Source organism: Schistocerca nitens, chromosome 9, assembly GCF_023898315.1.
Source record: "Schistocerca nitens isolate TAMUIC-IGC-003100 chromosome 9, iqSchNite1.1, whole genome shotgun sequence".
Lineage (NCBI taxonomy): Eukaryota > Metazoa > Arthropoda > Insecta > Orthoptera > Acrididae > Schistocerca > Schistocerca nitens.
Genome location: NC_064622.1, coordinates 5,161,510 through 5,175,705, shown reverse-complemented (window position 1 = coordinate 5,175,705; position 14,196 = coordinate 5,161,510). Strand labels below are relative to the sequence as shown.

Here is a 14,196-nt window from a genome sequence, read left to right as displayed (position 1 = left end):
AGTGGCTTCAGGAACACTATTCTGAGCTTAAATACTTCCACTGGCCACCAAACTCCAACATTATCGAGTATACCTGGGATGGCTTGCAACGTGCTGTTCAGGAGAGATCTCCACTCCATCGTGCTCTTGCGGATTTGTGGACAGCCCTGCAGGATTCATGGTGTCATTTCCCTCCACCACTACTTCAGACATTAGTCGAGTCCGTGCGACGTCGTATGCGGCACTTCCGCTTGCTCGCGGGGCCCTACACGATGTTAGGCAGGTGTACCAGTTCCTTTGGCTCTGCAGTGTAATATTGTATATTCTCAGAATTCAGAAGTTGACGTGAGGTTTCCATTAACCCCTGTCCCTTTTAAATGAGGTTTGGTGAGATTTTCCCCGGCCTCCCATCACCACCTTTTGCTCACGTAATGAACGCCATGTCCCCTTACTATCAAACTAAAGATACGAGAGTGCGGCGGCCTGTGATCATTAGACATTAAAACTCGCTCTTTTCAAATATTCATAGCACAGATGGGAAACTGTCACTGAAGCTACAGTCTTTGTTGATCAGCCCTCTCACTTGAAGAAAGTTGTCGGCTCTCGTCCTCACCGAGCCGCTGCCATTACCGAGGCTAGAGGCGAAGTTACACAATATTACCGTGATGTCTCCTGCAGGTAACTACACTACTGGCCATTAAAATTGCTACACCAAGAAGAAATGCAGATGATAAACGGGTATTCATTGGACAAATATATTGTACTAGAACTGACATGTGATTACATTTTCACGCAGTTTGGGTACAGAGATCCTGAGAAATCAGTACCCAGAACCACTTCTGGCCGTAATAACGGCCTTGATACGCCTGGGCATTGAGTCAAACAGAGCTTGGATGGCGTGTACAGGTACAGCTTCCCATGCAACTTCAACACCATACCACAGTTCATCAAGAGTAGTGAGTGGCGTATTGTGACGAGCCAGTTGCTCGGCCACCATTGACCAGACTTTTTCAATTGGTGAGAGATCTGGAGAATGTGCTGGCCAGGGCAGCAGTCGAACATTTTCTGTACCCAGAAAGACCCGTATAGGACCTGCAACATGCGGTCGTGCATTATCCTGCTGAAATGTAGGGTTTCGCAAGGATCGAATGAAGGGTAGAGCCACGGGTCGTAACACATCTGAAATGTAACGTCCACTGTTCAAAGTGCCGTCAATGCGAACAAGAGGTGACCGAGACGTGTAACCAATCGCACCCCATACCATCACGCTGGGTGGTACGCCAGTATGGCGATGACGAATACACGCTTCCAACGCGCGTTCACCGCGATGTCGCCAAACACGGATGCGACCATCATGATAGTGTAAACAGAACCTGAATTCATCCGAAAAAATGAAGTTTTGCCATTCGTCGTGGAGTACACCATCGCAGACTCTCCTGTCTGTGATCAAGGGTAACCGCAGCCACGGTCTCCGAGCTGATAGTCTATGCTCCTGCAAACGTCGTCGAACTGTTCGTGCAGATGGTTGTTGTCTTGCAAACGTCCCCATCTGTTGACCACGGATCGAGACGTGGTTGCACGATCCGTTACAGTCATGCGGATAAGATACCTGTCATCTCGACTGCTAGTGATACGAGGCCGTTGGGATCCAGCACGGCGTTCCGTAGTACCCTCCTGAACCCACCGATTCCATATTGTGCTAACAGTCATTGGACCTCGACCAACGCGAGCAACAATGTTGCAATACGGTAAATCGCAATCGCACTAGGCTACAATTCGACCTTTATCAAAGTCGGAAACGTGATGGTACGCATTTCTCCTCCTTACAAGAGGCATCAAAACAACGTTTCACCAGGCAACACCGGTTAACTGCTGTTTGTGCATGAGAAATCGGTTGCAAACTTTCCTCATTTCAGCACGTTGTAGGTGTCGCCACCGGCGCTAACCTTGTGTGAATGCCTTGAAAAGCTAATGATGTGCATATCATAGCATCTTCTTCCTGTCGGTTAAATTTCGCGTCTGTAGCACGTCATCTTCGTGGTGTAGCAATTTTAATGGCCAGTAGTGTAGTTTGTCGTCCAGTGTGCTAAACTTTTGTAGCCTCGTATATGAATGAAACAACGAGACCACCGGCTGTGTTGCAGACTACGTGGCGTCCCGGGTGAGCGTCGATCCGGTGGGCGTGACTGGCTGTCAGCTGACCATCGACGCGTTCCTGCGTGCCGGCTCCTACGCGTTCAGCGTCCGAGCCAACCTCGCCGGCACCTCCTCTGTCGCTACAACGGAGGTGAGTTCCAGAGACAGCCGCTTGCCCTGCCACGAGAGTCAGAGCCGAGCGCTTCCTTCGCTACACTGGCACGCCTCCAGAATATTGACTCGTATTATCCACAGGCTCACCCCTAGGAGCACCGACAATGCGGATTGTTTATAAATTAGTTACGCAAAAGTAACCTTTAATTATGAAAAGGGTAAATAACTTACAGAAATGTTTGGTACAGCACTGAATGCAGTATACCTTCTTAAGTTCTATTGCCGCGTAAACTGTTAATTTCCGACATTCCCGCTAGGTGACATGCGCAAATGAGTTATTCCAACAGTCATCGCGAAACCAAATCCGCTGCTACAGTTTAGAGACAATTCGGGACCAAATATCGCAAGCCATCACCTCAAAGACAAACTGTGTATTGGTACGATCGTTTCACCGAAACTGGCTGTGTGTCACTAGGACACCAGGTCAGGGTCGGCCAGCAGTCTCTCAGGCAGAAATTGAACAAGTTCGGCGTTTCTGTAATACCTACCACCGTAATACTAAGATTGCAAAGTTGTGCAAAGATTCGCAACTTGCTTTAAATGTTCACAAATGTAAAATTGTGCATGTTACAAAACGAATAAAACGTAGCATCCCAAAACTACGGTATTAATGGGTCACAATTGGAATCGACCAACTCCACCAAATACCTGGATGTAACACTTTGCAGGGATATGAAATGGAATGATCGTATAGGCTCATCTGCGGGTAAAGCAGGTGGTAGACATCGGTTTTTGGTAGAAAACTGGAGAAGTGCAATCACTCTATAAAGAGGATTGCTTGCAAATCACTTGTGCAACCCATTTTAGAATTTGCTCAAGTGTGTGGGACCCGTACCAAATAGGATTAAAAGGGGATATTGAACGTGTACAGAGAAGGGCAGCACGAATGGTCACAGGTTTCTTTGACCCGTGGGAGGGTGTTACAGTGATGCTGTAGGAACTGAACTGGCAGACACTTGAAGATAGACGTAAACTAACCCAAGGAAGTCTATTAACAAAGTTTCAAGGACCAGTTTTAAATGATGACTCTGTGAATGTACCACAACCCCTACGTATCGACGGATACGGATCGTGAGGACAAGATTAGAATAATTACAGCACGCACAGACGCATTCGAACAATCATTCTTCCCGCGCTCCATAATTAAATAAAACGGGAAGCAACGCTCTGCCATGCGTCTTGCGGCGGTTTGCAGAGTATGGATGTAGATGCAGATGAATATTAGACACAATTCTAAGGTGGCACATCTCGTTGATTTACCTCGACTGTGAATGCAGGTCTGCCGAACTTGTTCAGTTTCCGCATCAGAGGCTACTGGCCGGTCCCAGCTCAGCGTCCTACGCGATACACAGCTAATTTCGGTGAAACGATTTGACCAATCAAAGCAGTTTCTCTTTGAGTTGGTGGCTTGCTATATTTAGTCCTTAATTGTCTCTGATCTGTAGTAGCGGATTTGAATTCACGAAACCACACACAAAAAAACACTGCGCACCCTCTGCACCGCCGTATGACTCCACGATGACTGTTAGAATAATTCATTCGGGCACACCACGTACAGAGAACATTGGAAAGTAATATTGTTAGGCGGGAATAAAACCTGAAGATATACTCAGTTCAGTGCGGTATTAAATTTCTGCAAGTTATTTACCCCTTTCATAATCAAAGGTTACTTCTGCATATGTAAGTCATAACTATCCTGTATTTCGGAGGTTGTTCAGGATTATTATCTGGGTGTTTTGGTAGAAGCGCTTCATGGTCTCCTATGGTTCCTTACATACCAACTGCGTTTCATTTGATTTCTCCCTTCCCCCCCCCCCCTCCCTTCCAGTCACCATTTCACTGAAAATATTCGCACATCAGCTCAAATGTCGACAGAATGCATTGTGTGCCTTGTTCCGAAACACATTTGTTCCGTCCACTCACAGTAGCTGCTGCCGATGATGATGATGATGATGATGATGAAGATAGATGATGATAGATGATGATGATGATGATGATGATGTTTGGCTTGTGGGGAGCTCAACAGCGCGGTCATCAGCGCCCGTACGGAGTCCCAATTTTTACACAGTCCAATTTTTTTACTCAGTCCAATCTAGCCACTGTCACGAATGATGATGAAATGATGAGGACAATACAAACACCCAGTACCCGAGCAGAGAAAATCCCCAACCCAACCGGTAGTTTAACCCGGGACCCGTTGATCCAGAGACAGGTAGCTGCAGTTGACAACAGTTGCTGTGTAAGTCGTCACACACGATACATACCCGTAATCAACGCTAATTTCCTGGGAAGAAGTGGTACCCTGAGTGCCCTGTTGGCAATATCTAACGTTTACAAATTATTGTTGTAAGAAATTGTAACGTTCTTTTCAATAGTACCCTAAAGTAGGTAACTAATTCAGATTTATATATAATACCTAGAATTCAAGGTAAAAGAGGTAGCTTCTAGATGAAGCTGCTTGTTTAAAGCAGGTTTAAAATCGGCATCAGAATGTCACTGTCTTATTTCTCCTCCTTCCAATCCTTACTTTTTCTGTCTGTAGCGAGGTGTCCTCCTTTCACGAACCAGATCTCCACACAGATAAAGCTTCGGATAGAACAGCTGTGAAGGAGATTCCACTGATTTGATAAACATCAAGTTGGCAACCCTCTTTAGGTGCAGTGATGCTCTTGATGAGGTTAAAACTAGGCTCATCTGTGAAAATACCCTCCCATATTCACTGCTGGATATCGGCATGCAATTAATTGTGTTTATCAGAGGCAGTAGGGAGCTGGACATTTCTTCTAGGATGTCTCAAAAACCCCTGATTGCTTTTCTTTCAGGAAGTCTGAATCCGTCAAATAAGGTTTTTTTTTCATTGCTTCCTCATCAAAAGTTCTTGCAGCGTTGTCAAATCAGTAATAAATATCTAGTACTTTAGTGCGTAAAGAAATAATCAATTGAAACTTCCTGGCAGATTGAAACTGTCTGCCGGTCCGGGACTCGAACTCGGGACCTTTGCCTTTCGCGGACAAGTGCTCTACCGACTGAGCTGCCCAAGCACGACTCACAATTCCCCCTCACAGCTTCAATTCTGCCAGTACCTCGTCTCCTGCCTTCCAAACTTGACAGAAACTCATCTGCGGATCTTACAGAACTAGCACTTCTGGAAGAATAGCCTCTTCATTACTTAAAAGTCTATCTTCCATTCGGTTGCATAACTTTAATAGAACTTGATGTTTTCGCTGGGTATCAGAACTACTGCGTAATCTTACGATTCACTTCCACTCAAACTCTAATAGAATTCCACACTTCGCCTCGATTTTTCCAACACTGAATACGAAAGTGAACAAACGACGCTGCTGCATAACAATAAAATCAATGCCTTCTCAAAATGTATTTTGAAATCTGACCGCATAAGGCTACAATTTATTTCTGTACTTCTTAACAGTCACATGTGAACAGACTTCAACAATCCTGTAAAGGTCGCTATTCCAGTCACTTTTGGAGAAGGCTATAAGAATGGCCGTCATGGCACCTGAAACGAATACCGACATACCATTTAAATAGGCCCCAGATATAGACAAAATCTATTGTCATTAGCTGCTTTTGATAATAATGTCACTGACGTGTGATTTTTTTGCCTTTTAATATAAATAAAATGTAACTTCTTTCCTCTCGGAGAATTCAAAAAGTTAGAGGAGGCGCATCCCCGAGCGTACCCCCAGAAACTGAGCACTGCCTGCAGCCGCTGAGGATGCCACCAAGCAGGCGATATCCAGAATGGTGGGAGAGTTCTGCTCAGTCGGCACATAGTTGCCGCATACCAAATGGTTTAACGCGGGCGCTTCTTGAAAGCATATAAGGCGTGTGACGCAGCCGTAATGCTTGCCCAGGCTAGTCTCTCTCTCAGAGAAAGACGGTCACATAAAATTAATTTCATAGTTCCGACCACAGATTCGGACTGCCTACAACATTTCGACTTCATTCGTAATAATCTCAGACAGGAACAATAATTAATTAAGAAGTTATAAAAGTTAATTGGTGAATATGGGAATGCAGGATTTGTCAGCGAATGTCGTTGATTTTCTCAGCTTACTAGCAGAGTCAAGGCGCCGTTGTATGACCTGAAGATGACGAGTAGGAAACTTGTCGAAACGTTGCCGCAGAACGACGCCTTGACTCCGCCGATAACCCGAGAAGACTTCATCGCTGATTAATGAATTTATGCAGTCATTATTTTTCCTCGGCACACGGATACTACCGATGGACTGCCTACTTGGACGACCATCGGATGAAGGGGACGAAATAATTTCCACATTCATCATCTGTTTACTATACCAATTGCTCATGATGGCGAAATTCTTTAAAAGTTCCTGGCCGTTACATTTGAAAATAAGTTGAGGCCATGCGGTTGCAGACACATACCAGTTCCTCCTTTGTTCGACGTACTGGCTAGCAAACGTGTGCTCCGACCTGGGAGTCGAAAGACAGAGCCACTCTCCAAGCTCATTCCGTTGCCGATCTTGGACGAGTATACATCGCAGACAGCAGCAGTGCGGCAGTTGCCTCCATTCTGGTATTCGAGCCTTGCCTTCCGCCACCCTGGGAAGACCCTTGGGTTAAGACTGTCCGGTTTGGTCAACATGTTCGTCGTTAGGAAATGCACGGCAACTGCAGGGTGTTTCAGAAATGACCGGTATATTTGAAACGGCAATAAAAACTAAACGAGCAGCGATAGAAATACACCGTTTGTTGCAATATGCTTGGGACAACAGTACATTTTCAGGCAGACAAACTTTCGAAATTACAGTAGTTACAATTTTCAACAACAGATGGCGCTGCGGTCTGGGAAACTCTATAGTACGATATTTTCCACATATCCACCATGCGTAGCAATAATATGGCGTAGTCTCTGAATGTAATTACCCGAAACCTTTGACAACGTGTCTGGCGGAATGGCTTCACATGCAGAGATGTACTGCTTCAGCTGTTCAATTGTTTCTGGATTCTGGCGGTACACCTGGTCTTTCAAGTGTCCCCACAGAAAGAAGTCACAGGGGTTCATGTCTGGCGAATAGGGAGGCCAATCCACGCCGCCTCCTGTATGTTTCGGATAGCCCAAAGCAATCACACGATCATCGAAATATTCATTCAGGAAATTAAAGACGTCGGCCGTGCGATGTGGCCGGGCACCATCTTGCATAAACCACGAGGTGTTCGCAGTGTCGTCTAAGGCAGTTTGTACCGCCACAAATTCACGAAGAATGTCCAGATAGCGTGATGCAGTAATCGTTTCGGATCTGAAAAATGGGCCAATGATTCCTTTGGAAGAAATGGCGGCCGAGACCAATACTTTTTGAGGATGCAGGGACGATGGGACTGCAACACGGGGCTTTTCGGTTCCCCATATGCGCCAGTTCTGTTTATTGACGAAGCCGTCCAGGTAAAAATAAGCTTCGTCAGTAAACCAAATGCTGCCCACATGCATATCGCCGTCATCAATCCTGTGCACTATATCGTTAGCGAATGTCTCTCGTGCAGCAATGGTAGCGGCGTTGAGGGGTTGCCGCGTTTGAATTTTGTATGGATAGAGGTGTAAACTCTGGCGCATGAGACGATACGTGGACGTTGGCGTCATTTGGACCGCAGCTGCAACACGGCGAACGGAAACCCGAGGCCGCTGTCGGATCACCTGCCGCACTAGCTGCGCGTTGCCCTCTGTGGTTGCCGTACGCGGTCGCCCTACCGTTCCAGCACGTTCATCCGTCACGTTCCCAGTCCGTTGAAATTTTTCAAACAGATCCTTTATTGTATCGCTTTTCGGTCCTTTGGTTACATTAAACCTCCGTTGAAAACTTCGTCTTGTTGCAACAACACTGTGTTCTAGGCGGTGGAATTCCAACACCAGAAAAATCCTCTGTTCTAAGGAATAAACCATGTTGTCTACAGCACACTTGCACGTTGTGAACAGCACACGCTCACAGCAGAAAGACGACGTACAGAATGGCGCACCCACAGACTGCGTTGTCTTCTATATCTTTCACATCACTTGCAGCGCCATCTGTTGTGGAAAATTGTTAAGTACTGTAATTTCGAAAGTTTGTCCGTCTGAAAATGTACTGTTGTCCCAAGCATATTGCAACAAACGGTGTATTTCTATCGCTGCTCGTTTAGTTTTTATTGCCGTTTCAAATATACCGGTCATTTTTGAAACACCCTGTACATTAGTTGCTTTCGTGCGATCACGTTGCTTTTCAGAGCGACAATCCGGCATTGCGACTTGACGTTCGCACTGCTGTAAGTTCTGGCGTTCGGTCCCATATGTGCACATAATACACAACTCCGGCCAATAACCCAGTTTTTTTTTATTCGTTTAAGTTAAACATTCCTCGCTCTCTCTAGCGGACCCACTTGACCTATTCGCATTTTTTGTTCTCACCGCATAGTGCCACTGTGCTAGCCGACGTTGGCGCCAACGTCTTTCTGCATCAGTAATTTTCACTTCAACCACGTACTGCTGCCCGCAGACTGCGTCCTTCATGGGGCCAAACAGATGGAAGTGGGAAGGTGCGAGATCCGGATTGTAGAGTGGATGAGGAAGAACAGTCCAATGACGTTCTGTGGGTTCCTCTCAGGTTCACAGATTTGTGTTGGGCCTTACGTTGTTCTGGAGAAGAAGTTCGTTTGCATTTTTGTGGCGATGGAAACTCTGCAGTCGTTTCTTCACTTTCCTGAAGGTAGTACAATATACTTCAGAGTTGATCCTTGCACCATGAGCGAGGACATCAAACTGAGTAACCTCTTCAGAGTCCCACAAGACCGTCGCCATAACTGTACCGGCCGAGGGTGCGATTTTGAACTTTTTCTTGGGAGGAGACGTGATGTGGCACCACTCCGTGGAACGCCGTTTTGTTTCCGGTTCGAAGTGATGAACCCACGATTCATCGCCTCTGACGATGTTCGACAAAAGCTTGTCACGATCAACCTTGTAAGGCGCAAGCCGTTCCGCACAGGCGGTCCTCCGTTGCTCTCTACGGTCTCCTGTTAGGCGGCGAGCAACCCGGCGGACACACAGCCTGACTGTCATCTGTCCGCCACCCTGAATGAGAGTGTCCGCACGTTCCAGCACTGCCGAAATCGCAGCTCTGTGCGGCCGGCCGGCCGGCAAGCGGGAGATCGGACACGACGATAACAGACGCCTGGCCCAACGACTCAACGTGCTTTTTGTTGTGGGTTGGCAGGAGAGCCAACACCGTGTTATTAGAGGAAGCCGCAGGCTGGCGTGAGGTCTGGAACAGGACAAGGAAATTAGAATTTAGAAAAACGGACGTAGCTGGTGGAATACTTAACTTTAATCCATAAATGGTGAACGTCGCTCTTGACGGTACATTATTCATAATATCAATAGTAACTGGTAATGGCGCCTTGCTAGGTCGTAGCAAATGACGTAGCTGAAGGCTATGCTAACTATCGTCTCGGCAAATGAGAGCGTATTTTGTCAGTGAACCATCGCTAGCAAAGTCGGTTGTACAACTGGGCGAGTGCTAGGAAGTCTCTCTAGACCTGCCGTGTGGCGGCGCTCGGTCTGCAATCACTGATAGTGGCGACACGCGGGTCCGACGTATACTAACGGACCGCGGCCGATTTAAAGGCTACCCCCTAGCAAGTGTAGTGTCTGGCGGTGACACCACATTTTTGTTCACTGCCAGTCTCCGTAGACATTCTGCAAGCGCCTATGAATATCTACGATGTTTTTGTTTCCCCGCCAAAAGAAACTCAATGACAGCTCTGTGCTTGGAACTCAGCTCCTTCACAGGCGCCATTTTGAAGGCTGCGTGTAGCGCCTACGCATGTCGGAACTTCACCAAAGTGTAGGAGCTGAAGCGGGAACATTCCACGTTGTTCCACAAAAAATTCCTCACTTTTTCAATCGAAATTGGCCCAGAAAAAAATGTGTTGCATCACTCACTCAACGCCCCTCGTAACTCTGCCATCCCTGTACGTATGTTCCGTTGTGGGATTCGTTGTCGGCAATAGTGATTCATTCAGAAGAAACTGGAATACTCATTTAACGGACAGTAGAGTTTAAAGCGATCTCCCACTTGGATAACACTTTTCCAGCATTGTACAGAAAAGTGTGCGCTAATCAGTAGCTTTCATCTACATTAACCTTCCAGAGGGACTGAAGAATTGCGTGATTAATACAGAGTTTTGAAATCTACGTTTAATTATTTACTTGTGCCACACTCCTACTTTCTACATGAATTCAACTCAGTAAATGAGAAACCGGCCGCTGTGGACCAGCGGTTTTAGGCGCTTCAGTCCGGAACCGTGATGCTCCTACGGTCGCAGGGTCGAATTCTGCCTCTGGCATGGAAGTGTGTGATGTCCTTAGGTTAGTTAGGCTTAAGTAGTTCTAAGTCTAGGGGACTGATGTTCAGTCCCATAGTGCTTAGAGCCATTTGAAACATTTGAATAACTGAGAATTTTTCTCTGGAATGTGTTAATTAATCGCATATTCTTCCACATTTATTTACGTTTTATTAATCCTTCAGTTCTCTCCTTCGCAAATTTTGTAATCATGACCTTGAAAACTATCTGCTGTCTCGTTGCATGACAAAGTAGTGTTTGCTGGCACTGTACCGTAAACCTTGATAAATAGTGTAAAAACTTTGCTGACTGGTTAAATGTGTGTATTTAGTGGGGTAAAGAGCAATTATAAGTAATGACTGCGATTCGAAAATTAGAAATCCAGTTTTCAAAGTCAGTATAGAATTGAGTGGCATCAAATCAACATAGTTTAGCCCATTTGATTTCTTTAACATTTTGTGTTCAGCCGCGTAATCTCCTCGGCCATAGCAATTTTGGAAAAGAACTCGCTTATTATGACATTTCTTGAGGCTTCGAAACATCTGGAAGAATCAGCATGGATTCCGCAAACAACAGTCATGTGCAGAATGAGATTTCACTCTGCAGCGGAGTGTGCGCTGATATGAAACTTCCTGGCAGATTAAAACTGTGTGCCAGACCGAGACTCGAACTCGGGACCTTTGCCTTTCGTGGGCAAGTGCTCCACCATCTGAGCTACCCAAGCACGACTCACGCCCCGTCCTCACAGCTTTACTTCTGCGAAACGCAAAGATCGCGAGTTCGAGTCTCGGTCGGGCACACAGTTTTAATCTGCCAGGAAGTTTCATATCAGCGCACACTCCGCTGCAGACTGAAAATCTCATTCTGGAAACATCCCCCAGGCTGCGGCTAAGCCACGTCTCCGCAGTATCCTTTCTTTCAGGAGTAGCTAGTTCTGCGAGGTTCGCAGGAGAGCTTCTGTGAAGTCTGGAAGGTAGGAGACGGGGTACTGGCAGAAGTAAAGCTGTGAGGACCGGGCGTGAGTCGTGCTTGGGTAGCTCAGTTGGTAGAGCACTTGCCCGCGAGAGGCAAAGATCCCGAGTTCGAGTCTCGGTCTGGCACACAATTTTAATCTGCCAGGAAGTTTCAACAGTCATGTGAATTCCAGTTCGTTCTGTTCATCCACGAGATGCAAAACCGATGGATAGCGGTACACCGGTCAACTGAATGTTCCTTGACTTCCGAAAGGCGTTCCATACAACTCCGAACTGCCGCCTAATGAACGAAACACGAGCTGTGTGACTGCTTTGAAGAGTTCCTAGTAAATGAAACAAAGCTCGTCACACCAACATTCAAGAAAGGTAGTAGGAGTAATCCACTGAATTATAGGCCCATATCATTAACGTCCATATGCAGCAAGATTTTGGAACATATATTGTATCCGAACATTATGAATTACCTCGAAGAAAACGGACTATTGACACATAGTCATCATGGATTTAGAAAACGTCGTTCTTGTAAACATAACTAGCTCTTCACTCGCACGAAGTGTTGAGTGCTATTGACGAGATATTTCAAATTGAGCCCGTAGTTCTGGATTTCCAGAAGGCTTTTCACACTGTACCACACAAACAGCTTGTAGCAAAATTGCGTGCCTATGGAATATAATGTCCGCCCCGATAGGTGAGTGGTCAGCTTGACGGAGTGCCGTCCTACGGGCGCGAGTTCGATTCCCGGCTCGGTCGGGGATTTTCTCCGCTCAGGGACTGGGTGTTGTGTTGTCTTCATCATCATTTCATCCCTATCCGGCACGCAGGTCGCCCATGGTGGCGTCCAATGTAATGAGACCTGCAACAGGGTGGGCGGACCAGCCCCGCAAGGGGCCTCCCGGCCAATGACGCCAAACGCTCGTTTCCATTTCCATGGAAATTCATCTCAGTTTTGTCACTGGATTCGTGATTCTCTGTCAGAGAGGTCACAATTCGTAGTAACTGACAGAAAGCCATCGAGTAAAACATGAGTGATTTCTGGCGTTCCTCAAGGTAGTGTTATAGGCCCTTTGCTGTTCCTTATCTATATAAACGATTTAGGAGACAATCTGAGCAGCCTTCTTAGGTTGTTTGCAAATGACGCTGTCGTTTATCGACGGAGTACATCGAAAAAGTTCAAAGAAGGGTAGCACGATTTGTGTTATCGCGAAACAGAGGAGAGAGTGCCACCGAAATGACATAGGATTTGGAGTGGACATCATTAAAACAAAGGCGTTTTTCGTTGCGCAGGAATCTTCTCACGAAATTCCAGTCATTAACTTGCTCCTCCGAATGCGCAAATGTTTTGTTGACCCCGACCTACATAGGGAGAACCGATCACCATGACAAAATAGGGAAATAAGAACTCGTACGGAAAGATATAGGTGTTCGTCCTTTCCGCGTGCTATATGAGATTGAATTAATGGAGCATTGTGAAGATGGTTCGATGAATCCTCTGCCAGGCAGGTAAATGTGATTTGCAGAGTATCCATGTAGCTGTACACTATGTGATCAAAGGTATCCGGACACACCCAAAAACATAAATTTTTCATATTAGATGCATTGTGCTCCCACCTACTGCCAGGTACTCCATATCAGCGACCTCAGTAGTCATTAGACATCGTGAGAGAGCAGGATGGGGCGCTCCGCGGAACTCATTCGTACGTCGTCAGGTGATTGGGTGTCACTTGTGTCATAAGTCTGTACGCGAGATTTCCACACTCCTAAACATCCCTACGTCCACTGTTTCCGATGTGATAGAAGTGGAAACGTGAAGGGACACGTACAGGACAAAAGCGTACAGGCCGACCTCGTCTGTTGACTGACAGAGAGGATGACGGCTCAATCCCGCGTCCGGCCATCCTGATTTAGGTTTTCCATGATTTCCCTAAATCGCTCCAGGCAAATGCCGGGATGGTTCCTTTGAAAGGGCACGGCCGACTTCCTTCCCTGTCCTTCCCTAATCCGATGAGACCGATGACCTTGCTGTGTGGTCTTCTCCCTCAAACAACCCAACGCCCGCACCCCGTTACGCTCTTCCGGCAGTCAAACAAAACTGACAGAGACCGCCGACAGTTGAAGAGGGTTGTAATGTGTAATAGGCAGACATCTGTTCAGAACATCACACAGGAATTCCAAACTGCATCCGGGTCGATTGCAAGTACTATGACAGTTAGGCAGGAGGTGAGAAAACTTGGATTTATGGACAAGCGGCTCTTCATAAGTTTACCATCACGCCGGTGAGTGCCAAACGACACCTCGCTTGGTGTAATGAGCGTAAAATGGTTCAAATGGCTCTGAGCACTATGGGACTTAACTTCTGAGGTCATCAGTCCCTTAGAACGTAGCCGGCCGGAGTGGCCGTGCGGTTCTAGGCGCTACAGTCTGGAGCCGAGCGGTCGCTGCGGTCGCAGGTTCGAATCCTGCCTCGGGCATGGATGTGTGTGATGTCCTTAGGTTAGTTAGGTTTAATTAGTTCTAAGTTCTAGGCGGCTGATGACCTCAGAAGTTAAGTCGCATAGCCATTTGAACCCTTAGAACTTAGAAC

General features: G+C 46.6%; 1 protein-coding gene across 39 annotated transcripts in view; it reads left to right on the top strand.

Moving 5' to 3' along the window:
* The window catches only part of LOC126203575 (mucin-2-like), a 366,840-nt gene that overhangs the window by 250,980 nt on the left and 101,664 nt on the right, over window positions 1-14,196 (top strand). For all 39 annotated transcript variants that reach the window (XM_049937906.1, XM_049937910.1, XM_049937908.1 and 36 more), the window contains one exon: window positions 2,124-2,266. In XM_049937906.1, coding sequence (XP_049793863.1) covers window positions 2,124-2,266 — 143 coding nt within the window. The remainder of the gene's footprint in view (window positions 1-2,123; window positions 2,267-14,196) is intronic.